The sequence below is a fragment of the Schistocerca gregaria genome, chromosome 4, assembly GCF_023897955.1.
Source record: "Schistocerca gregaria isolate iqSchGreg1 chromosome 4, iqSchGreg1.2, whole genome shotgun sequence".
In the NCBI taxonomy this organism is placed as follows: domain Eukaryota; kingdom Metazoa; phylum Arthropoda; class Insecta; order Orthoptera; family Acrididae; genus Schistocerca; species Schistocerca gregaria.
Genome location: NC_064923.1, coordinates 436,940,546 through 436,966,358, shown reverse-complemented (window position 1 = coordinate 436,966,358; position 25,813 = coordinate 436,940,546). Strand labels below are relative to the sequence as shown.

The 25,813-nt window shown below is 38.0% G+C and overlaps 1 protein-coding gene across 1 annotated transcript; it reads left to right on the top strand.

Annotated features, from left to right (window-relative positions):
* The first annotated feature begins 2,379 nt into the window (after positions 1-2,379).
* LOC126267496 (deoxynucleotidyltransferase terminal-interacting protein 2) lies at positions 2,380-25,581 on the top strand. Its single transcript, XM_049972781.1, has 5 exons — positions 2,380-2,596; positions 7,881-8,175; positions 10,527-10,740; positions 21,304-21,468; positions 25,248-25,581. Exons 1-5 carry the CDS (start codon positions 2,485-2,487, stop codon positions 25,461-25,463), a joined length of 1,002 nt encoding a protein of 333 aa, XP_049828738.1. The 5' UTR covers positions 2,380-2,484; the 3' UTR covers positions 25,464-25,581.
* Positions 25,582-25,813: the final 232 nt, after the last annotated feature.

Here is a 25,813-nt window from a genome sequence, read left to right as displayed (position 1 = left end):
GAGGGTAATTTGTTATTATTCCTGGCAATGCATCCTTTAATTTGGCCACTTATTAGCTCTACTCGGCTGAAATGGCAGTGGCAAAGTGGTAACGTAACGACCGTATGCCCATGTTTTATGCCAGTTCGTCGATTTCGTGTAGGGGAACACTGGCTTACGGAGAGATATTTCTTCCATGAGCTCCACCTTTTTAAGGTCATCTCTTACATCAGTATTGTGACTCTGAAGCCAATCAATAATTTCCTTCTTTTGGTTTGCCATGGTAGGTGCATATCAACAACAACTGAATGGTAAGAAGCATTATTTAGTACCATTTTTGGCTCTTTTCCTAGATTTGATATTAGTGAATCCTCAAACCACTTTGCAGATGTAACGTGGTTCATTACTTCACGATAATCTTCTGTTTTCTTTGATTTAAAATGCAGGAGACTGTTTGGGAAAAAACCCTGTGATGTAGCTGCATGGAGAAGAGTAAGTTGCCACACTCACCAGAAAGCATTGCCATTGTTCCTTTAGCTGTGTCATCTGGCCAGCCCTGCTTGACAATGTGAGCAGAACTGACCCACATTTCGTCAAGCCACACCACTCAGTCGAATTTATGCTACCGATGCGCCTCAAATATCGGTATCGCTATGAGGCTGTATCCTCCCTCTCCATCAACAGCTTACAGGCGCAAAAATGTCCGTAGTAAACGCCAAGGTTTCAAAGCTGTTGACAAGAATGTGCAACTGCCTTGAAAAAGCCCTGAGTCTTTAAGTGTGTGACCAGTACCTTCATCAGCATCGGATATTCCGTCCTACGATAGTAATCATAAACATGACGACGAATCGCATCCTCTGCAAACGAACTGATATTGGTAATCCGCTTATTCATGTGACTTTTTTCGCAAGGGTGCTAAGTTTCGACTGTTCTTCAGCTTCCTTTCTTTGTCGAACGTTTCCTTCCCAATCTTCAAAACAGTGATTTTGTTTATATTCAAATCTGCAGCAGTTCTGTCGATCGCTTTGGAAACAGAGAGCAATGGGCAACCATTAAGTTTTTCATTCTCAAAGTAGCCACGTAAGGCGCAAAACATTGCTCTCGATCGCCCTCGTACAGCAATCCCCAGACCAAGAGAACGACGTCGAACTTTTCCACTTATAAAATTTGACGTACTTCCCGCTGAAATCACTGAGTACCAAACAACGAGTAATGCTACCAACGAATAACAGTAACAGCTCCTACAACCTTATAAACAAATTCACAGGAAGTCACCCCTCAACGATCACCCAGGACATCAAGCTGACTGCAACTGAAACGCATTACAAGTTGGAAGTGTTGCGTGAGGTAAAGATTTGGCGACTTCGAGTGGAAAGTGGCCCAGCCCTGCCGCCTGGGTTTCCCTTTCCCCCCTCCCCTGCCCCCTGCCAAATCGCTTCCTTCCTCAATGTCAATCCCAAAGTAATTTTGGACATACTATAGCCTTCATTTTCGTTTATATGTGTTGGTTCGACTTTGGAAATGTGCTACTCGGGAATGAGGAGTTTATAATGGGGGACAGAGGTTTACTTATAAACTTGTTGCACAAATGGAGCATGAGGAGGCTCGAGATTGTGTCTGGTCCTGCAGATGACATCTTCTTTTTTGTGTGAACTATTTTTTCTATCTTTGGTGCTAACGTCGATGCCAAGAACAGTGATTAAGAGTCCTTGAGCTTACAGGTAAGAGCAGATATTCAGGTCTAGTTAGGGACATCTCCGAAAGAAAATACACCTCACATATACATATATGCGCCTTGACGGTAGCTCATGATTATTCAGTGTTTATGAAGTATTCACCCTACCTGTTTCTGGAATCACTGTGAGGATGCGAGAAAGAAGGGTAGTGGATAGGGGTCACTATAATGCAGTGTGAGCAAGTCGGATACTTGGGCTGGTCAGAAAACGTGTTCGGGTATCCGAAGTTGTTAAGGCGTCGGCACGCGTAAATTCGGTTTCGAGTCCAGGTCCGACATAAATTTTCAATTGTCATCATCGAATTTATTTCATTGCCCGAATGCGGGCACTGTCGGAATTTCAGTTTCGTAATTTTGCAACTTTTTGGCTATATGTAATGAAGTAACTTACTTCTTAAATTCTGAACTATTACCAAAATTGGTTTTACTGATGGAGATTAGTTCTGTCTTTTACCTTACGTAATGATGGGCTACTTGTGGTCGTTTGTTTGGAGGATTACTTTTGCTATTACGGAGTCCAGTCAATAATTTATTCTTTACGCGACTTCATTGAGTGGATGAACATAATTTGCAAGTGGCGTTTCTAATATTTTTGTTTTCAGTTTTAATGCTCAGACTTTCAAGATATTTTTAATGCTCATTTTCCAAGCTAGCATCTTTGCTTTGTGCATCACGAAATTTTGTTTGCACGAGGAACTGTGGTATACGTTTGTTTACAATCTATCGTGCGTGTTTTGAGTTAGCGTGGTGTCGCAGTATATGTTACAAGAATGAATTTTGAGCAGTTGATAGAAACTGAACTAGCAAATTTGAACAATAAATTATCATCTAAGAAACGGCTTTATGATATTGGCGTGTATGAAGATGTACGGGGAGCGAAAGGTGAGATGACGCGAAAATACAGCTGTTTTGAGGTGTGAGGGAAGAAAATGCTGATTTGTAGAATATAGTAAATCAGCGTGATGCCGTGACACAGTCAGGAGATTTAAGATATTTCCGCGAGAACTACATGATACACATTTGTCGTTTTCAGTTATAATGACAACCTATCGTGAAGCAGCAGGTGTTCTTTTATGTAACTTTGTTTAAGCCTAGTTTATTTATTTATCTTAGAACATATTTTACTTTTATATGAAGCATTTCATGTTGCCAGTTTTACACAGACTCAACAAATTACATAGAAATTTGTCACAGGTATATAAAAAAATTGTTAATAGATAATTAGGAATCGCCAGACATTGTAGGTACCATAGAGAAACAGAGAGAAAACAACTTTTTTTAGTTATGCACAGTGATGATAAATACTAATAGCCACATTAACTTACGCAGCAGTCGCGCTTATGTAAGGGAAGTATGCAAATATTTATTTATTCAACACTACACATAATACTAATATAGTTACACAAACTGAAAACTAATTTTTTTATCATACTGCAGAAAACATTTAAAAAATAATATACAGTCAAAGCTCGCGAAAATCATTTTTGTACCAGTATACAGAATCTGGAACACATTTTTTATTTAGTCTGCATGACTTTTTCTATATTGTGAGAACAAACATCTTGTCTTCCTTTTTTCCTTGTTCCACATGCTAAAGGAAATATTTTATTCAATTTCCAACTTTGAAGTTACACTTGCCCTATGAATTTGCCTGCAAGTGGGCCCTACAGCTTCACCTTAAACCAGCATCGAGAGATAAAAGGGTCCTTCTCTTCTCTTTTCTTTTGAGGATGTTCAGTTTATTTATGCTCTCTGTGCTAGATGGCAGTATGTCATGTAATTACCCTCTGACATTCATAGGGTCTGTCATTTTTAATCTTTTGCTGCACACACAGTAATTTTCTTTAGTGTTGTGTTATTGACATGAAAATCTCTGTTTAGAGGCACTGAACAATTTACCATTGAAAGAAGTAGGCCATCCAATATATTTACAGATTTCTTATAATTACAATTTCTGATTCATTAAATTTGTTTTTGCAAGATACCTGTGGTATTAGTTTTGTTGTGCATCTGATGACTTTCTTTTGGAGTTTTCCAATTATCTGATTGTGTGCATCCGTCTCTGCTCCCTGTATTGATGTATGGTGCAATCTACCGCTTGCTACTGATTTTCATTCTGTTTTATTTGCTGATGATACATCAGTCCTAATTGAAAATGAGGTACCTGAAAGAATTTCAGAAAGAGTAAAAAATACTCTAAAAAATCTTGGCTCCATCAAAATAGTCTAAAATTAAATTAATGGGGGTTAAAACCAAAATGAATCATTGTTAAGCTAAATCATCGGAACAGAGTTAAATTAAGGCAACTTGCAATGATCAGTAAATTGCAGAAGCAAAATCTTTAAGTTCTCAGGCCTAAGTTGTGATAAAAACCAAAATAGGAAGGAAGGCCCCTACACATTGAGTACTTGGCAATAAACTCAATAGCTTAGCATTTACAATGTATATTTTAGCAAGTGCCACTAACATAGATGCCAGAAAGATATTGATCACTACTGCCTTGAGTCAGTTTTTCTTTATGGTACAATCTTGTGAGGAAGCTTAACAAATGTCATGTCATGAGACTCTTAGTATTATAAAAGAAAATAATTATGAACATGTGTTAAATTTTATTTACACCAGTGGTGGTGCTGATATTGTCAACGACCGTTGAATGATGGAAATTATTTGATCTTCATATTAGTGCAAATGTTTTGTTATGAAATGTTTGCTTTATGAGGATACTTAATTTACTGAATGGACAAGGCTATATACAAGACCTTTCAACTATAGAATTGGAACAGCATTAATTGCCAGTATCACCACACTATTACACTGCTGCAGTAGGCTAAGTAAAGTATTACCAAAAAGCCTATGTATTCTCTCTTTACATATATGGGGTGTTGTTATTCTTGTATAAAACTCAGCATAGAGTAAAATCTTTCCGTTTCGACCGCAATTACAGTACTCACACCGAGAAAATTTTGAACTTCCAGCACAAACAGTGTAAAACTCTTACGCCGAAACATCAGTGTCTATGTGGTTTAAATTTTAGAATAAAATAAAAGGCGGTGATATATGTAACATGGGGTATGGTTCACAGACAAGATTACTCTCTACTCTCCAGGTGGAAAACTATTATTATTCTATTGATGAATTCATTGAGAACAGTTTCACAGTTTTCACAAGGGAATTATACATTTTATCTTTGTATTCTGGGAAGTGCAGTATGAATTTGTGTAGCAGTGTCTCAGAAATGTATATAAAATAATGTAAACTATTGTATTTCTTCATGGAGGTGTGTTCCATGTGTGAAACTAAATGAAAGCCAGTTCGTTTTTTGCCATACTCATTTCACTTCTTTTATTTATGAAATATATTCAGTGTTGTATAGTATGTGTTTCTTTTTAGACATATAATAAATGTATCGTGTAGTATCATGAATGGATCATCATACCATTTGGCAAAACACATGACCAAAATCATTATGCAACACTATGAAATGAAGAGCAGTGGGGGGTGGGGGAGGACCTCATAACTCAAATAAAATTGTTACACATTCCACAAACGGCTTTGGTCATCTTTACCTGCAGACAGTATTAATAAAATAACCAAAACCCACAAGGCAATGACATCCCAAAATTACGTCCAATTTGAAAGGAAGTTCTACTCATAAAAGGATGGGCTTCAAATGGGATCCCCAGTATCAGGAACACTGGCAAACATATTCATCAACCACATAGAAAACACAATCTTTGATTCAGTCATCACAAAGACAGGCTACAAAATTGTTTACTGGTACAGATATGTGGATGACTTAATCTGTATGGCAGATGAACCAACAGAGAAAGTAGATAAGCACTATACAGATGTAAACAATATACTTAAAGCATTCAATTCACCATGGAAAAAGAAACACAAAATCAAATGCATTTCTTGCATATAAAGATAAAGAGAGACAACAACAAGTACACTTTTGACTGGACTTCTTTGGAAAGCTAACAGCTACAGATCCAATTATACATTCATCATTCAACCACCCACAAAATCAAAAATGTTCACTGACTAAATAATATCAAACTAAGAAAAGAAAACGGTGAAAAAGAATTAAAAACAAGACTCATAGCCACAAACAATGGTTACAACACCCATGTAGTAGAAAATCTCAACTAAACAATCAAAATAAAAACAAGCAGAGAACGGGTGCGCCATAGAACCTCACAGACACTACAGCACACATGGAACATGAAACAATAATAATTGTGACATGACTAACAGAAATAAACGATACACTATAATATACAAACACAAATCAGCATACACTTTAGCAAGCATATTAAAGAAATGGAGATTACATGTTCCTTACAGAACAAGAAACTCTACAGTCACATTTACAAACAACAACAGCCAAACCAAGTAAATACCAAGGAGTAGGTATACACCAGTTAGAATGTCAAGAATGGAATCAGTATATACAGGGAAGACAGACAGGAATTTCAAAACTAGGTATAAAGAACATATAAGGAGCTGGAAGCATGAAAATACCAGACTAGTCCGCAGCTCGTGGTCTCGCGGTAGCGTTCTCGCTTCCCGAGCACGGGGTCCCGGGTTCGATTCCCGGCGGGGTCAGGGATTTTTCACCTGCCTCGTGATGACTGGGTGTTTGTGTCGTCTTCATCATCATCATCAATCATCCCCATTACGGTCGGAGGAAGGCAATGGCAAACCACCTCCACTAGGACCTTGCCTAGTATGGCGGCGCGGGTCTCCCGCGTCGCTCCCCTACGCTCGGTAAACGGAGTATGGGACTCATCATCATCATCATCACCTTTACTGAATACCTAATAAAAAATTGGATGGGGACCATTAAACATGCAACAAGACATAAAAATTATTAGATTGAATGATTGCAACAAAAATCTCCTGACATTACAGAAAAACTTTAACATACAAAGAGCCCTTGCAATGAAAAAGAAAATAATTAATGACCAAATCATTATCAGCCATAATTTTCTCTCTCTCTCTCTCTCTCTCTCTCTCTCTCTCTCTCTCTCTCTCTCTCTCTCTCTCTCACACACACACACACACACACACACACACACACACACACACACACACACCTCACTCACTCTGCAAACATATTCATAGTGTTTTAATAAACGTGGGTGGAAAAGTGTCCTAGCTGGAGCATGGGGACCGATTGAACACATTTTCAGGACTGCACATATGGACTAACAATATTAGAAATTGTAAGTAACACCAAATGATAATTTAATGTTATAAAATTTTTGCTACTAAAGTTGTTCGTAATCTGAAAAACGAGAAAAGCATGAGGAAATGTAACATTGTAGCATATTGTAACTCTACATAATACATTTATTATATTATAATTAGAAACATGTAATGCAGGACACTGAAGATGCTTCATAAGTAAAAGAAGTGAAACGCATATGGCAAAAAACAGACAGCCTTTCACTTAGTTGCAAAGACGAAACATACTGGCATAAATTCTGAAGCAACTGAGGGACAACGGAAAAGGGGAAAAAAGTGACAATATTGTGTCTCTTTTAAAAAGTTTATTATTTTAGATCTTGTCATGCCTTCTATACATGAATCAGGTGACTGAGAATTGTGCATTAAGAGGTAAATAAACCACATTTCACATATAAATGTATTAAGATATAGTTGTACTTATTTTAGAACAGATCTTATCAATGTGGTTCCGATGTCAGAGATTTGTTCACCTCTATTTCCAGAAACCTATTGCAGTCCTCTTCTACCTTGTACCCATCCCCAATGAAATCGTTCAAACTGTTATTTTTTTCTGTACACATTGTTTTCTGCCTATTGAGATGTAAATTATTTTCTCTAAAATATCCTTAGTCCTAATACTTAGGCATATAGTCAATGAAGGTAACTTCTTACCAGTCAGGGCATCTTTGTATCACTTAAGATTTTTGTTTCAAATGGCTGATGTTCTGTATTCAGGCACTAAGCGTAACGGAGATAGTAAAACTATGGTTACTTTTTGGATAAGATAGTGCCAGTATGTGGAACATCAACCATTTGAAACAAAAATGTAAGTACTACACAGATAACTTGACTGCTAAAAAGTTGCCCTGATTGACTGTGTATCTAAATGTGGATATGGTGGTATAATTATCATATTTTCTTTTTGTAAGCATAGGTGCAATAGTACAAGAGGATCGTCGTGGCAAATGGAAAGAAAGTTACACATTTGGAGAAAGTGTTGGGAGTGGTGGTGGTGGTGATGATGATGATGATGATGATGATGATGATGATGACGACGATGACAACGACGACGATGGGGATGAGAGTGAGGGCAATGATGATGGTGATAGGAAATCGGATATTGGTGAAGTAGCAGGATGTTCCCAAAATGATGCTAAGCTAAATTTAATTGACTCTGATCTCCAAGAATTATTGAATATAGATGCAAATACTTCAGAAGTAAGAAAGAAGTAAGTCAGAAGAAGTAAAATTTGGTCTTTCTTTCTTCTACTTCTTTTTCCGCTAATCTCCTCTCTTCAGTGTTAAACTTAACGATAACAAATAATAATCACCACATCACACTTAGAAGAGTGTAAAAAATATGATTTTACATTTTGGAAATGCAATTTGTTTTTCTTGGAGCAATTCTTATTTTTTTTCACATGTTGTGCTCAATATGTTGTCCTCCTTTATAACTAAACTGCTGATGTCTGCTTAGGGCACTCTCTCGTACACAGATGTTTTCTTTCCCGATTTACTTAAAATGTAATGCGCTCATGATGTATAAACCACACTTGTAACAAAGTAATTTCTGTCATATCCACTGATAAGTATATTTATAAAATACTGTGTTCTCCTACCTACAGCCATACTTTACAAACTACTGTCAATTGCGTGTTATGTACCACATTTTATGATTTCTTTCCATTTCATTTGTGTAAAGAGTGTGGGAATGACATGTCTGTGTGCGTGGTGCCCACATGAGCAGTATATAGGAGTCTGTAGTATATTTCTGGATTTCACCTTTATACTGCTTCTGAAGTTTTGTTCTAGGTGCGTCAGTCTGGAACCGTGTGACCGCTGCTGTCACAGGTTCGAGACCTGCCTCGTGCATAGATGTGTGTGATCTCCTTAGGTTAGTTAGGTTTAAGTAGTTCTAAGTTCTAGGGGACTGATGGCCTCAGCTGCTTTAAGTCCCATAGTGCTCAGAGCCATATTTTATTTTTTTTTATTTTGATATTTTGTAAGTATGATTTTGTTGGATAATTGATACCTATCCTTAGGCACCTACCAGTTCAGTATTTCTACGATGCTCTTCTGCATGTCAAATGTTTGATTTCCCTCGTTGTATGTGCTTGGTATCCCCTTTTAGTCCTCTTTGCTGTGGGTTCCAAACACTCTTCCAGGATGAGTCGTGTGAGCATTTGGAAGCAGTCTTTTTTGTAGAATGTATTTTCCGTTTACCTAACCAGTAAACTGAAGTCTACCATCTACTTAGCTGCAGTTGGGTCTGTATTATCATTCCATTTCATACCCCCAAAAATGGTTACAAGTAATTTGTTTGTGTTTACTGAGTACAATAATAACTCATTTATATTTTGGCCTTAGTGCTAAGACATGTTTCTGAATTTTTTGAAGTTCAAAATTTTACATATCTGAACATATAAAGCAAGTTGCCAATCTTTGCACCACCATGAAAGCTTTTCGAAATCTGGCTGGATATAGATGCAGGTTTTTAGATCATACTTCATTATAAATGTATGCAAAAAGTCTGATACTGCTATTAGTATTGTCTGCTGGATCATAAACATATGAACACCATGAGTCCCAACATATTTCCCATGGGCATACCTAAAGTTACTTCTACATCTTTCAATGACTCTCCGTCCAAGATAACTTGCTGTTTTCTCCCTACCAGTCAATCCCAAATCCAGTCACGAATTTCATTCAATATCTCTTATAGTAGTATGTTCTTTAATAAGTGTTTGTGTGGTACTGGGTCGAGTGATTTCAGAAGTCAAGAAATACTGCATACATGTGATTACTTTAATCCATGGTTTTCAGCATTGCTGGTTGACTTGGAGATAGTACATTGGGTTTGAGTTAAGATGTATGACTATTAAGATTCCACATGCAACGTATGAATATCAGTGAAATGAAATGATCATTTTGTGGCCCACATCTTGTGCCCTTAATGTGGAAAGGTTTGACGTATGCTTCTTACCAAAAACTACACACTTTTTTTGGTTCTAGGTGTCTACTGTATATTATGATTAAGAGAGCGGCAACTCTGCTACAAATTTCTGTATGATATCTGGCAGTGAGCGTGCAGGGCCACTGGCATTTGAGATATTCATTTTTTTATATTACAGGTGTTTCTCAGCACCACTGACATTGATATCTATAGCACTCATTTTTTTGTGTTGTGTGACTTAATCTGGGGTAGTATTCCAGGATCTTCCTTTGTTTTTAGAACATTGGTGTTGCAAGTTCAGCATTTCTGATATTGCTTTGCTACTCTCAGTTCTGATACCTGTGTCATCCTTGAGTGCCTGGACACTCACTTTGACAACACTGAAAATTTAAATATATTGCAAGAACTTCTCTGTACTTGGTGTGGTCTTTAGATAAGAGTCTGCTACAGTAATTGTTGAACACTCCATGTACTGCGCTTTTCGCTTCCATGTGTGTTTCATTTGACATCTTTCTATGTATAAATGTGCACTTTTCTTACATCTGTTGTGCAGTTTCTTTGCAAAGATTATTTTGATGTTTCGTTTGCAGAAAATTATGTTGATGAGTTATTTTTTTCTAATTTCAGAGCAGCTCTTCTGATCGAAGAGATACCAGGGCTCGAAGATATGCCATCTTACATTGATATGAATCTGAAAAGAGGTACAGGAGTTGATGAATCATGTAGGAAATTAACATCAGTTGATAAACTGTTACAAAAAAGTGTTATACAACCTGGATTTGAAAAGCAGCATGCTATACCACATGAGACCAGTGAGAAACGATTGAGACTAGAAAGAAAGGTACTTGCTGGAAGGTCTGCTACTCTTCCATTTTGTTTACTTGAAATAGAGTTACTGTATTTGTAAGATATGTTTCAGTAATAGTACTTTGTGCTCCTATATTTTCTTTCCTTGTAGGTTTTAACTCAGTATTACACAAATAAATAAATATGGAAGTACATGGATGTTTGCATGAGACAAAACTACAAAACTGCTGTGGAATATACATTGTAATGAATAGATGTATTGTTACTATGCTGTTTAGTGATGTTGACTGCTCAGGTTTTGATCAGAGTATACTGTACGATTTTTCTGTCACATGACAAATAGGGGAGGAGGGTAATACAGTCTTTAAACAAAAGTTTGTTGTAATATCATCTCTTAGAGATGAAGTAAATTCTTGTTATGCACGCTATAGTTTCTCTTATTTTAATTTGTTGTAGTTTATATATTACAAAGCACTGTAATATTCTATTCATTTTGATAGGTTTCATTTTCTGCTCTGTACAAATTGCTCTGGAAGAGAGAGAATTTGTATATCCTGTGTGCCAAAGATCAACACTGAGCAGACCAAATTTGAGATGTATTCATGGGACTCCCAAAACTTCATTTCATTGTATGTTAGTTCTGTACAGTATTTGACATAAAATGTGGCTGCCCGTCAGCCATGGCAGAGATGTTGTACATGTGAGTAAAACTTGCTGCCCCCTCAGAATTCTAAGTCCAGCCATCTATATGATCTGGCAACATGGTAGGGTGCAGCAGTTACCAGAGGAAGTGTTATCTTCCTCTCAGGTTGTTGTTGTGCTGAATCTGCTCATTGTCTTCTGGTAAACATAGCACAATGTAGATGAAGTCGCAAGTTTGAGTCCACTGCTTCCTTTATTTTCCAAACCACATTTAAAGTGTGTGCTAAAATTATCAGTTTGATGGAACCCTTTTCCAACTCACCAGTTATGGCAAAACCTCCCGGAAACATTTCCACAAAGAACTCGCGGCCACGGCTAGATCAGAACAGTTCATTCTCGAAATTTTCTGCAGCATGCTGTGGCTAACAGTCGACTGACACCAGCTTCTGATTGTGATGGAGTGCATGTCAAACATATTTCTGCTGTCATTTGGGCAAACATAAACTGATCATTATTGTAGTTCAACGTTCTGCATGAAGTAACTTTGATACACCAAATGAACAAAGTGCAGTGCTAGAACGTGCGTACATGTGCGTACATCTATTTACATTCTCTGTAAGCTTCCATGCAGTGCAAGGCAGAGAATATCTTGTATGATTACTAGTCATTCCATTTGTTCTTTCACTAGCTAATGAAACAAGAGTAAAAAGGCTATGTATGTGTGCAATTAGGGATATTCAGTCACCAGATAATAGTTAAAGCCCATGGTGAAACCTTCAGCTATCATTTAGTTTGCACAATTACCAACCAGTTTGGGTCAGTGACCATTATCAAGCTTTGCTGGCATAAATGGCAGGGAAATTAAAACATAATTTAAACAAAAGTAGTTTGCTTTTTTAAGCCAACCATAATACATAAATTTTTTTCACAATAATAACTCTCCGATAACCTTGTGCAGAAGCAAGTCCAAGTTGACAGCTAGTAATGTCAGTTCTTTATGAAAATTATTGTTATTCTGCTTTTTTTTACGTGCTATTTTGGCCTTAAGAGAACAAATTACTCTTGTTCAAATTAGGGTTTACCTTTCCTGCCGTTTATACCAGCTAAGCTCCATAATTGTCATTGATCAAAACTACAGTCCGATCGATGAACAATGTTGGTTCGCACAGGTCGAGACTAGGATAGTGATAGCATTGTTGCTGGTTCCAAGTGATGTTGCAGTATGCACATATATATGGTTTGTGCTCGATGAAAGTGTGTATCCCGCAAATTGTTTGTCATGTTTTCCTAGGTAGCACTTGTCACTTATCTTCATCATTAGCGATGACAACGTGCAACAAATGGAATAAAAATTGACTAAATAATGTGTTACAGTCGAGTATAATGCTCGCATTGCATACAACATTCATAGCAGAGTGCTCAGAATGCTACTGAATGCTTATTGGTTGTCGGAGAACGCGTGACACAGGTGCGCAGAACAAGCCTGAACTTGACAACCATCCTTCTTGACTCCAGCTGTAGTGACGAATTGTGCAAAATAAATGACAGCTGGAGGTTTCACCATGAATTTTAACAAAGAGAGAGAGAGAGAGAGAAAGAGAGAGAGAGAGACTGTCCGTATGCCTCTGTACAAGCCCAAATTCTCTTACCTTGCCTTTGATGTTCTTATGTGAAATCTATGTTACTGAATTTTGTCAGTAGTTCTTTGTGAAAAAACGCCATATTCCCTCCATTTGAATTTACAAAGCACTTTCGTAATATTCACATGTTGATCAAACCTGCTAGTAACAAATCTAGCAGCACACCTCTGAATTGCTTCTACGATTTTGTTTAATCTGACATGGTGGGGATCCCAAATACTAGCATTACAGGAGAACGAGTTGCACTAGTTTTTTGTACCCAGTCTCTTTTGTAGAACATCAACTCTTCCCTAGAATTCTCCTAATTCATCTTCCCTATTACTGACCTAGTGAGGTGGCGCAGTGGTTAGCACACTGGACTTGCATTCAGGAGGACATCAGTTCAGACTCGCTTTCGGCCATCCTGATTTGGGTTTTCTATGATTTCCCTAAATTGCTTCAGACAAATGCCGGGATGATTCCTTTGAAAGGGTATGAGCGACTTCTTTCCCTGCCCTTCCCTAATATGATGATCTCACTGTTTGTTCGCTTCCCCCAGATCAACCAACCAACTTCCCTATTACTGACTGTAGATGCTTGTTCCATCTCATGTAACTTTGCAACATTAAGCAAAGATATTTACTCAGTGTAACTACATCAAGCAGCACAACCTCCAGTATTGTATTTGGACATTACGTGATTGTTTTTTCGTACTCACCTGCATTCACTTACATTTTCTGCATTTAAAGCAAGCTACTGTTCATCATGATTTAAGCAATCCTGTGTTCTCCTGCAATTAGTCAAGGACGAAACTTTCCCGTTCACTACAATGTCATCAGTCTGTCAAATGTTGCTGCTCACCCTGTCTGTCCAATCACTTATGTACATGAAAGCAAAATCTGTCCTATCACACTTCCAAGGAGCTCTCCTTTGTTTCTGATGAACACTCATTGGGGAGAACAATGTTCTCTTACTTACTCACATACTTGGAAACATTCCTTATGCTCGCACCTTTAAAAATCTGCTGTCACACACTGTGTCAGTTGCTATCTGTAAACCTAGATGTGTCTACATCTACATATATACTCTGGTAGCCACAAAGTGGTGTGTGGCAGAGGGCACTATTCGCGCTAAAGTCATAATTCCCCCCCCCCCCCCCTTTCTGTTCCACTTGCGGATCACGCAAGGAAAAAACGACTATTTGTATGCCTCAGTATGAGCTGTAATTTCCCTTACCTTTGAAAGGTGATCATTGCGCTATTTGAAAGTTCGTGGTAATAATATAAGTTCTACATCCTTGACGAAGATCGGATTTTGGAATTCAGTGAGCAGCTCCTTCCATTTAGCATGTGTTTATCTGCAAGTGTGTCCCGCCTCAAACTTTCTATGAGATCTGTAACACTCTCGCGATTGCTAAATGTACCAGTCACGAATTTTGCCGCTCTTCTTTGGACCTTCTCAATCTCTTGAATCAGACCCAACCAGTAAGGGTTCCATACAGACGAACAGTACTCTAATACTGGACAAACTGAAATATTGTAAGAAATTTACTTGATCGTTCCATTTGAGATCATTTTGAATAGTCACAACCTGATATTTGATGGATGTTACTGCTTCCAAAGACTAGGCATTTATTATGTACTTGTATATTAATGTGGATTTTTCGCTTTGTTACACACAGTAGGTTACACTTACTAATATTGAGAGATAACTGCCAGTCATTACACCATGCATTTATTTTCTGCAAATCCTCATTGATTTGTTCACAACTTTTGTGGGATACTACTTTTCTGTTGACTACAGCATCATCGGCAAACAGTCTAATGCCGCCGTCAATACCATCAACCAGATCGTTTACATAAATCATAAAAGGCAGTGGACCTATTGCGCTGCCCTGGGGCACACCTGATGTTACGCGTGTTTCTGTTGAAGTCTCCTCATTCAGAACAACATACTGCCCTCTGCCTGTTAGAAAACTTTCTACCCATCTTCATATGTCATTGAATATACCATAAGCACACACTTTTTGGGGCAAGCGACAGTGCGGAACTGAGTTGAACACCTTTTGAAAGTCGAGGAACATGGCATCAACTTGGGAGCTGGTGTCTAGAGCCTGTTGTATATCATGCACAAAGGCGGCCAGCTGTGTCTCGCATGACTGCTGTTTCCTAAACCCATCCTGGTTTCTGCAGATGAGCTTCTCAGAGTCTAGAAAGGTCAATATGTCTGAACACAAACTATGTTCCATGATTCTACAAAAAATCGATGTCAGTGAAATTGGCCAGTAATTATGTGCATCCGATTTTCTACCCTTTTTATAGATTGCTATGAACTGGGCCTTCTTCTAGTCCCATGGAACTTTCCTCTGTTCCAATGATCTCTGATAGATGATGGATAAGAATGGTGCTATATGTGTAGCATAATCAACATAAAATCTTACAGAGATACCTTCTGGGTCAGATGCCTTCCTGGCATCTAAGGATTTTAACTGTTTTACAATCCCAGATACACTAAACACTATGTCAGCCATCCTTGCGTTTGTTCGATAATTGACAATGGGAATGGGGGTGCAGTCCTCTACTGTAAATGAGTTTTTGAAAGCTAGGTTTAGAATTTCGGCTTTCTGTTTATCATCATCTGTTACATTGCCCATACTGTCAGCAAGAGAAGGTATTGAATTATTTGTAGCATTTATAGAGTTTATGGACCAAAATTTTTTGAGGTTATTTTTAGAATCTGCAGATAAAATATTGCTTTCAAATTAGTTAAAAGAATCTCTCGTTGACATTTTGACAGCTGCTTTCATTTCGCATGATATTTGTTTATCAGCAGGGCAGTGACTACGTTTAAAATGACTGAAAAATTATCTGCTTTCTCAGCAACTTCCTAATATGTTTGTTGAACCAAGGTGTATCATTTTGCCCAGAAATGATGGATTTGCTACTGACAAACCTTCCCACCCCTGATAAAGTGGTATTCTGTCACCCACACACCCAACACAGCATCCTGGTCCTTATCCATACCACTCCCAACCCTCTTGCCACTTGGGTCATATTTCTGTGGAAGACAGGTGCAAGACCTGTCAGATTCATCCATCGAGCACTCTCCAGTACTGTCACAAAGGTATGCTATTCTATCAGAGACAAGGTTATGTATGAAAACAGCTTTGCTGCAATTGCTGCACAATATTTTATGTTGTACACCAACCAGTTGTCCTTCAGAATGAGCGGCTGCCACCATATTATGACCAAGAACAGAATTGACCACCCACTGGGACATGCTACTGTGACTACATCTTGCTCAAGTTCAGTGGCTGCTTCACAGCTGTGCTGTCTGGATCCTTCGCTCCAGCATCAGGTTTTCTGAACTATGTAGCTGGAAGTTAAACTTGCACCACATGCGCTGCTCCCATATTCCTCTTGGTTTCAGTCTACAGTAACCCACTCTCACTACACCCTTTACACAACAGTTTCCTCTTCCTCTGTTCAGTCACTTTCTACCAGTTCATGCTTCCACATCATCTTTGTTGTGCACCTCACCTTACCCTTCCCAGTACCGGTGTTTTGCATGCCTAATCTGTACACCTGCCACACCTCGCACTGCATTCCTGTACTACATTTATACACGTCTGCTGCCTCTCACTCCAAGCCACTAGGAATAAGTGTGCCATTGCAGGCAAATTGCCTCGTCCCATAAAAGAGCAGCAATTGTACCCAATTGTGACTTAAGTATTAAGACAAAATGCACACAGCATCTGGAAAACAGCTGAAATAATCAGATAAATTAACAATATAACCACAACAACAAATGAAACAAATTTGTGGTACATCATATATCACCAAAATAACAATCCGTAGTAAGGGTGAGGTGTACGTAACCTGTGATTGCTGACTATCTTCTGAGTAACTATTTGAACAGTTCACTAAATGTAGCAGTGTGCCATGTTGTATTATCAAATTTGTTGACTTCAAAGACTCACTATCAGGCCTCCACCTTTCACCATAACATAGACTTAGGGCCGCACTAAAAATCAGCCTGGTCACAATCTTCATTCAAATTTTTAGTAAATTATGTTAAAGCTGTGAAGTGAAAATTTAATCAAACCACAAATATCATGTGAGGAAAGCCATATGGTTCCAGTTTCAACACTAAAAAAAATATCATTTCTTTTTTAAGGTCTTTCTGTTTACGAGGTTGTACTCCAAAAAAACCGGAAAGACATTGCTGTGGGTGGAGTTTGCGTAGTATTCATTTCGGCCACTAGGCGTTTATAGGGCAACTTATTGCCAGTTTAGTGCTGCCTTTGTTCTCAACCTGGCTTGTTCTGCTCATTTGCAGTGATTGTTTTTGCTAGTGCTGTTATGTTCTTGTTCCGTTTTTTATGATGGCAAATTTAAGTGAACAAAGTGCAGCTGTGAATTTTTTCTTTCTGAGTAAAACTGCATCTGAAACTGTTGTCATGTTAAAAACAGCTTACCAAGATGACACTATGGGAAAAACTCAAGTGTACGAGTGGTTTGCTCGATTTAAAAATGGCGACATGTCAATTGGTGACAAACCTCGTCCTGACTTGCATCAACTGCCCAATCATTTAGAAGAGTCTATCAAACCTTTTATTTGAAAGTTTTACGCAGACTGTGCAACAGTGTTCATAAAAAAAGACCCGATTTGTGATAGACAGGAGACTGGTTCTTTTGCCATGACAATGCACCTGCACACCCACCTCTGTTTAACAGTTTTTACTTAAAAATGGCATGGTTCTGTTGCCTCATGCACCTTTACTCACCTGACCTGGCTCCGTGTGACTTTTTTTTTTTTTTTGCTTCCACACATGAAAAGGGTCATGAAAGGACACCAATTTGATAACATTGAGAAAGTCAAGGAAAAAAATGAGGGAGGAACTGTCACCCATTTCTAAAGATGACTAAAAAAATGTTTCAAACAGTGGAAGCCCCTGTGGGACAAATGTATTAGTTGTATTGGAGAGTATTTTGAAGGGGATAAGGTTGTTTTGTAAACAATTTGAAGATGTATAGCTTTTAAAAAATAACTCAAGTATCTTCTAGTATGTGAAACTATCTTCCAATTAGTCAACATACTTGCTGTAAGGGGAAGTACATTGTCTTGCAATACCCATGTTCCAATACGAGAGAAGGAAAGTTGCTACTCATCATATAACGGAGATGCTGAGACACGATAGGCACAATAAAAATATTCACACAATCATAGCTTTTGGCCATTAAGGCCATTGTCAGCAGTAGACACACAAATGCACACACACACACACTCACGCAAGCGCAACTTGCACACACATCTGCAGTCTCAGAGAGCTGGAACTACACTGCGAGCTGCAGCACCAGTGCATGATGGGAGTGGCGACTGGGTGGGGGTAAGGAGGTGGTTGGGGTGGGGAGGAGGAGGGATAGTATGGTGGGAGTGGCAGACAGTGAAGTGTTGCAGTTTAGACGGAGCGTAGGAGAGAAGGTGCAGAAGGGGCAGGGGGTAAGTAGTGCAAAGGAGAGAAATAAAAATAAAAGAAATGAAAAGACTGGGTGTGGCAGTGTAATGACGGCTGTGTAGTGGAATGGGAACAGGGAGGGGGCTAGATGGGTGAGGACAGTGACTAACCCCTTTTCTGTGTTTCAGCTGACCATATTTTATAAAAAGTGGACAGCAAATGAAGGCCCTTCTTTACTAACAATAAAGACTCAGTCAAACATCCCAACACTGGCAGAATGTGTTGTTGTCTGCCATGACCATACAGAGTGCGAGCAGGGTATAGTGATAGTCATTGAATGGTGCTCATTGGGAGTGAGTCAGTTGCTGTGTAGTAAACATGAGTAATAATTCTGATGATGATGACAACATATTGACTTTTAAGTGAACTGTGCAAGAGAACTTAAGTGGAGGTTGAAGAATGTTTCTTCAATTATTTTCATATTTCTCATGAACATAATGTGTAATAAATTTTTTTAATGCGAGAAGATTATGCACACAAATTGACCGAGGTTTATAAAGTATTGCTCATGCAAAACTCAGTGTTCTCTTTTCTTGCCTGACATCATGTGAACCAGAATGAAGGGCAATAGACAGCTTCCACTTCCATAGATTTCCGAAAGCATTTGACACTGCGCCAGTGCAGACTGTTAATAAAGGTCCGAGCACACAGATTAAGTTCTCAGCTATGAGAGTGACTTCATAAGTAGTAGAATTCAGTAAGCCATATTGGACAGTGAGCATTCATCAGAGACACTGGCATCATTATGAGTATTCCAGGGAAGTGTGATAGGATTGCATTTGTTCTCTATTTACATAAATGATCTGACTGCAACTTTTTGCTGATGATTGGAAAATTATTGTCTTTGAGTGACTGTAGAAGGTACTGGAAGGCTTAGACAGAATTTATAGTTGGTGTGATGAGTGCCAGCTTGCTCTAAATGTAGAAAAATGTAAGTGAATGCAGATGACTAGGAAGACCAATTCTGTAATGTTTAAACACAGTATCAGTGTTTTGCTGCTTGACACGATTGTGTCAGTTAAATACCTGTGTGTAACATTGCAAAGCGATATGAAATGGCATGAGCATGTAACAACAGTAGTAGGGAAGGTGACTGGTTGACTTTGTTTTATTGGGAGAATTTTGGAAAAGATTAGCTCATCTATAAAGGAGATTCTGTAAAATGCTGGTATGATCCATCCTTGAGTACTTCTCAAGTGTTTGGGATTCCCACCAGGGAGACATCGGAGCAATTTAGAGGCATGCTGCTAGATTTGTTACTGGTAGGTTTGATAAACATGTGAATGTTATGAAAATGCTGCATGGACTTGAAAGGGAATCCCCAGAAGGAAGATGAAGTCCTTTTTGTGAAATGCTATTTAGGAAATTAACAGAATTGGCATTTGAAGCTGACAGCAGAACAATTCTACTGCTGCCAACATATATATCATGTAAGACTGCGAAGACGAGTTCAGAAAAATTAGAGCAAGTATTAGACATTTAGACAGTTGCCTTTCCCTAGCTCCATTTGTGAGAAGAACATGAAAGGAAATAACTTAGTACTCTCCACCATTTCACCATATAGTGACTTACGGAGTATGCGTGTGGATGTAGGACAATTTGAAACATCACCCAAGCTCATTGACTGCAAATTTTGACGAACTCCAGTAGTGTGAAAGAAAGGGAGAATTGGAAACTAGAGACTTGTATCGTGCTTCTGATCTTTGAGAGATATGGAATGAGAGCTTCTTGTTAAGGATTGCCAGCTAGCTGTTTGATTGGCAGGAAGTGTATTAACCTGAAGGGTAGTATTTTACAGCAGATGCCTCCAAGTACCAGGAGCACCATTACAGTTGTCACAATTAGGCCTTCAGGATGTGTTAGTGTTATTGTTTCATACATGATTGAGGCAAATTTAATTTATTCCATCTCTCTTCTGTTCATCACAAGTCTTGTTCTGTATTCCGTAGTTTGTAATGGTTAATGTAAGTTAAATAAGTAAGATTAAACTTATTCATTACAGATGTTTAAGAATCCATGAATGTATATTGAATGTAAATACATAAAACTGCAACCAGTCACTTTTTTGAAACCATTCAGGTTCATCTTCAGATAGTGTACACAAAGTTACATAGCTATTTGAATCATAATGCTGGGTGCTGGCTGTGTGGCAAGAAAATGGAACATGCTTTAATGCATGAGTATTTTTTATCTGCCAATTTGGCTCCAAAATTTAGTTTTGTACTTTTTGCGACAGTATGGGTGGGTTTTGTTGTTAACATCTATCTGTCTGCTTCCATTGTGATGACCAGTTGGTACCACATCACTCACTTCTACAGAATATGTGTCATATCACATTGTGACAACAGTGAAAGTGAGTGATGTGGTACCAACTGGCCATCACAATAAGCAGATAGATGGATATCAACAACAAAAGCCACCCGTACTGTTGCAAAAAGCACAAAACTAAATTTTGGATCCAAATCGGCAGATAACAGTACTCATGCCTCAAAGTATGTTCCATTTTTTTGTCACAGAGCCAGCACCCAGCTTCCTATGCACTATCTGAAGATGAGCTTGAAAAGTTTCAAAAAGTGCTTCATGGAATGAATAAATAACAAATTCAAAAAAGTGACTAGTTGCAGTTTTATGTATTCACTTTAAATATGTAAGTTTGGAAGTTGTTTCTTCTTGTGCTGTTCATGCAAAATCATTTGACTCTTGGGTGATTTAATTTGTTGAGCAATTACAACTCATGGTTTTCAGTCAATTCAGTTTATGCACTGAAAATTACAAGCCTCCTAACGAAAATTCTGCTTTAATGTATGTTCCATTTCAGAAACAACGAGAGCGCACAAAGGGTGCTAAATGGTTTAATATGCCAGCACCTGAGCTCACAGATGAAGCAAAGAATGACCTGATGGTTCTTCAGATGAGGGCTGCTCTTGATCCAAAACATTTCTACAAGAAGAATGACCTTAAAGTGCTACCAAAATATTTCCAGGTAAGTTAAGCATTGCAAAAAACAAGTGACATTTTTAAACTTCTTTTAACAGATAGTCATGAAAGTATTTTCATGTAGTTAACCACAAAAGGTGTGGCAAGTGCACAGATTTGAGGACAGCTTTTGCCTTTCCTGTTTATTTCAAGGCAAGGTGCCCCCAATCTCTCTCTCTCTCTCTCTCTCTCTCTCTCTCTCTCTCTCTCTCTCTCTCTCTGTGTGTGTGTGTGTGTGTGTGTGTGTGTGTGTGTGTGTAAGTAAAACAAAATCTTCCTAATTCCTATTTAAATCAGTTTTATAAACAATTGACTATTATGACTTTGAATGTTTTATTAACATCCATCCAAAAGACTGGTAGGACATGTTCTGAGGCATCAAGGGTTGACCGACTTAGTATTGGAGGGCAGCGTGGAGGGTAAAAATCGTAGAGGGAGACCAAGAGATGAATACACTAATACACTACTGGTAGCCTTGGGAGAGCCATTCCTGACAAGACTCTACCATCTGGTAAGCAAGATGTATGAGACAGGCGAAATTCCCTCAGACTTCAAGAATAATGTAATAATTCCAATCCCAAAGAAAGCAGGTGTTGACAGATGTGAAAATTACTGAACTATCAGTTTAATAAGTCACGGCTGCAAAATACTAACACGAATTCCTTACAGATGAATGGAAAAACTGGTAGAAAGGTGCCCTCGGGGAAGATCAGTTTGGATTCCGTAGAAATGTTGGAACAAGTGAGGCAATACTGACTCTACGACTTATCGTAGAAAATAGATTAAGGAAGGGCAAACCTACGTTTCTAGCATTTGTAGACTTAGACAAAGCATTTGACAATGTTGACTGGAATACTCTCTTTCAGATTCTGAAGGTGGCAGGGGTAAAATACAGGGGACGAAAGGCTATTTACAATTTGTACAGAAACCATATGGCAGTTATAAGAGTCGAGAGGCATGAAAGGGAATTAGTAGTTGGGAAGGGAGTGAGACAGGCTTGTAGCCTATCCCCAATGTTATTCAATCTGTATATTAAGCAAGCAGTAAATGAAACAAGAAGAAATTCGGGTTAGGAATTATAAGGCATGGAGAGGAAATAAAAACTTTGTCATTCGCCGATGACATTCTAATTCTGTCAGAGACAGCAAAGGATCTCTAAGAGCAGCTGTACAGAATGAACAGTATCTTGAAAGGAGGACATAAGTTGAACATCATCAAAAGCAAAACGAGGATAGTGGAATGGAGTCGAATTAAATTGGGTGATGCTGCGGGAATTAGATTAGGAAACGAGACGCTTATAGTAGTAAATGAGTTTTGCCATTTGGGGAGCAAAATAACTGATGATGGTCGAAGTAGAGAGGATATAAAATGTAGACTGGCAATGGCAAGGGAAGTGTTTATGAAGAAGAGAAATTGGTGAACATCGAGTATAGACTTAAGTGTCGAAGTTGTTTCTGAAAGTATTTGAATTGAGTGTGGCCGTGTATGGAAGTGAAACTAGGGCAATAAATAGTTTGGACGAGAAGAGAATAGAAGCTTTCAAAATGTGGTACTACAGAAGAATGCTGAAGATTAAATGGGTAGATCACATAACTAATGAGGAGGTATTGAATAGAATTAGGGAGAAGAGAAATTTGTGGCTCACCTTGACTAGAAGAAGGGATTGGTTGGTAGGACATGTTCTGAGGCATCAAGGGTTGACCGACTTAGTATTGGAGGGCAGCGTGGAGGGTAAAAATCGTAGAGGGAGACCAAGAGATGAATACACTAAGCAGATTCAGAAGGATGTAGGTTGCAGTAGGTACTGGGAGATGAAGAAGCTTGCACAGGATAGAGTAGCATGGAGAGCTGCATCAAACCAATCTCTGGACTGAAGACCACAGCAACAACGACAACAACTGAGATGCCATATATGCTAATGCTCCTTTAACTCCTCATCCCCAGTAGAACTCTCCAAGCCAAGTACTTTGTCGGAAATCCACTCTCTGTGTTGTTGGCTGTTTTGCTGTGCCTTTTTGCACCTTGCTGTTTTGTACATTGATTTTGTATGCAGAGCCACCTGTCAAAACAGCCCAGTACAAACATGTTCCCACATTCTTACCTTTTCTCAATAGTGCAGTTATCTCTTCCACTAGTCTAATTTTTCCTACTCCTTGTCTTCTTATCATTTGTATTTGCCTTAAGTAGTATACATATTAATGTCTCAACTATTGGTGAGCTTGCATGCCCTTGACTTCTTTTGCTATTAGTAATGACTTGATTTTAATATGCCATGAAAATTGCAGGGTTTTGTGTGTAACATTAATATTGTATCTTCCTTTTCACATCTTTGCCTTTCTTTTTAGTCTTGAGATTTAGCTTCTTTCTGTATCAGTTTCAAGGTTAGTATTTACCTTTTGTGAACTGTAGGTCAGGAACCATGACATCATGATTGCATAGCAGTTGTTGTTGTTGATAATATTTAATAATAGAACTGAGGAAATATAGACAGTGTTTGAACTAATTGTAAGTTGTATAGTGTACATGGTAAAATAATCTAGCTTTTATTTTATTTTGTTCATACCGACTGGACCGGCTGGCTGTTACTGGGAAGTATATGCTTGTCTAGTGGAAAACTTTCTTGAAGATGGTTGTCTAAGACTTGTAATATACTTTAAACGTCTTCCAAATTATTTTAACTTTTTTCCATACATAAGTTCATTGCAAAATACACTGACTGCCACGTTTCCGTACTGCATAGTTTCTTTCGTAAAGTATAGACTTGTCTTTTTAGTGCAGATATTTTGGGGTTTACATATTTTGCAGTCAAGTTCTTTTGTTGTCTCCTTTTTATCATTCTATTTGTTATTCTAACTATTATTGTTAAAAATTCAGATTACTTTTTCATCAATAAACATAATTATTGAGTGAGAATGTGAGACTCATTTCATAATGTCAACTACACCTCTCTCCATTCTAGAGATTCTAAACTGAATTGAAAAAAAAAAAGTCATACATGTAATGTAATGTTCATTAAGGTAAGGCTAGAAAGTTGAGGCTTCTACATAGGGTTACTGATAGCCACTCTTCCTGTGCTCTGTCCAGAAATGGAACATCTTTTGACAAAAGATTCTAATTCACTTGCTGTTTTCATTCATTTGTGATGGAAGATGAAACATTAAAAATATTTACCCCTCAATATTTTAACAAATATGACATCTGTCCGTCTGCTTGAAAGTTGGGCATACCTTTTCACATTTTACTTTCTGTTAAAAAAGGTGTATTCAGAATTGTTCACATGAACCACTTTATGGTGAGCAGTTTATTCCTCTTCCTGTACTGTACCCAGTTCCGAAGGTTATTTGTTTGTAGAGATACAGAGTGGAGTGAAATTCACATCTGTAACTTTTACTCAAGATATGCTGTAGATATCTATTATTTCCCACAAAGAAAATTTTTTCACCTTCCTCTTGGGTTTTCCCATGGTCGATGATCCAGTTTCTGTAATTTAATAAGGCTGAGAGTAGCAATAGAAATTACTGTGTTGTGTTGTGTTGTGTGTATGTGCATCTGTGTTTTGCATACTATGCAACGTCCCCTTACCCCAGACCATACAAGTAACATTATTTTACTAAAGACACAATGTTAGCAGTATCTTCTGTTAGATAACTATGCCATTTCTGATTTCCCAGTGAAACATTATAGTGCTTAAGATAAAGAACCTCATTTATTTTTAATGTATATTATTTAGTACTAATGCAGATGCAGAATTTGAATACCAAATATCATGTCTATATTTATTTTTAGGTTGGAAAAGTTGTGGATGCACCTGAAGATTTTTACAGTAGCAGGATACCAAAGAAACAGAGAAAGAAGACAATTGTTGATGAACTTTTGGCAGATGCAGAGTTCAAGAAATACAATAAGAGGCGCTACTTAGAAATTATTGCAGAAAAGAAGAGAACACATCATAAAGCACATAAGCATGCACAACGATTAAAAAGGAAGGGGAAGAAAAAGTAGAGATGTACTTGTTTGTATATCTGATGATCGCATGTAATTGCATGTATATATAGATTACAGGAATAAGCATTTTAGCATGTATTAATGTTATAATAAATTACATGTGATTTTGCCATCTTTTGATTTTGAAAACATAACATTATTTGGTTTGTTGCAGTAGTAAGTTACAGATGTTAATTCAAAAGAAAGAAGAGAAGTACCTTCAGAATATTTTTACAGGTGTAAAAGTAAGTTAACTGAAATGGAAATTACAGAAATGCATCAATGTTAAGCCCATAGTGTGTGATCATTAATTAGTATTATTTGTCACTGCCATCTGTGAAAGAGAAGAAAGTTACAGGAGACATTGA

Excerpts from the sequence above, each read along its gene's own strand:
- LOC126267496 (XM_049972781.1), top strand. The coding sequence starts at position 2,485 with ATGAATTTTGAGCAGTTGATAGAAACTGAACTAGCAAATTTGAACAAT. Across the intron at positions 2,597-7,880 it reads AGATGTACGGGGAGCGAAAG|GTGCAATAGTACAAGAGGAT; the intron begins GTGAGATGACGC and ends TTGTAAGCATAG. Across the intron at positions 8,176-10,526 it reads ACTTCAGAAGTAAGAAAGAA|AGCAGCTCTTCTGATCGAAG; the intron begins GTAAGTCAGAAG and ends TTCTAATTTCAG.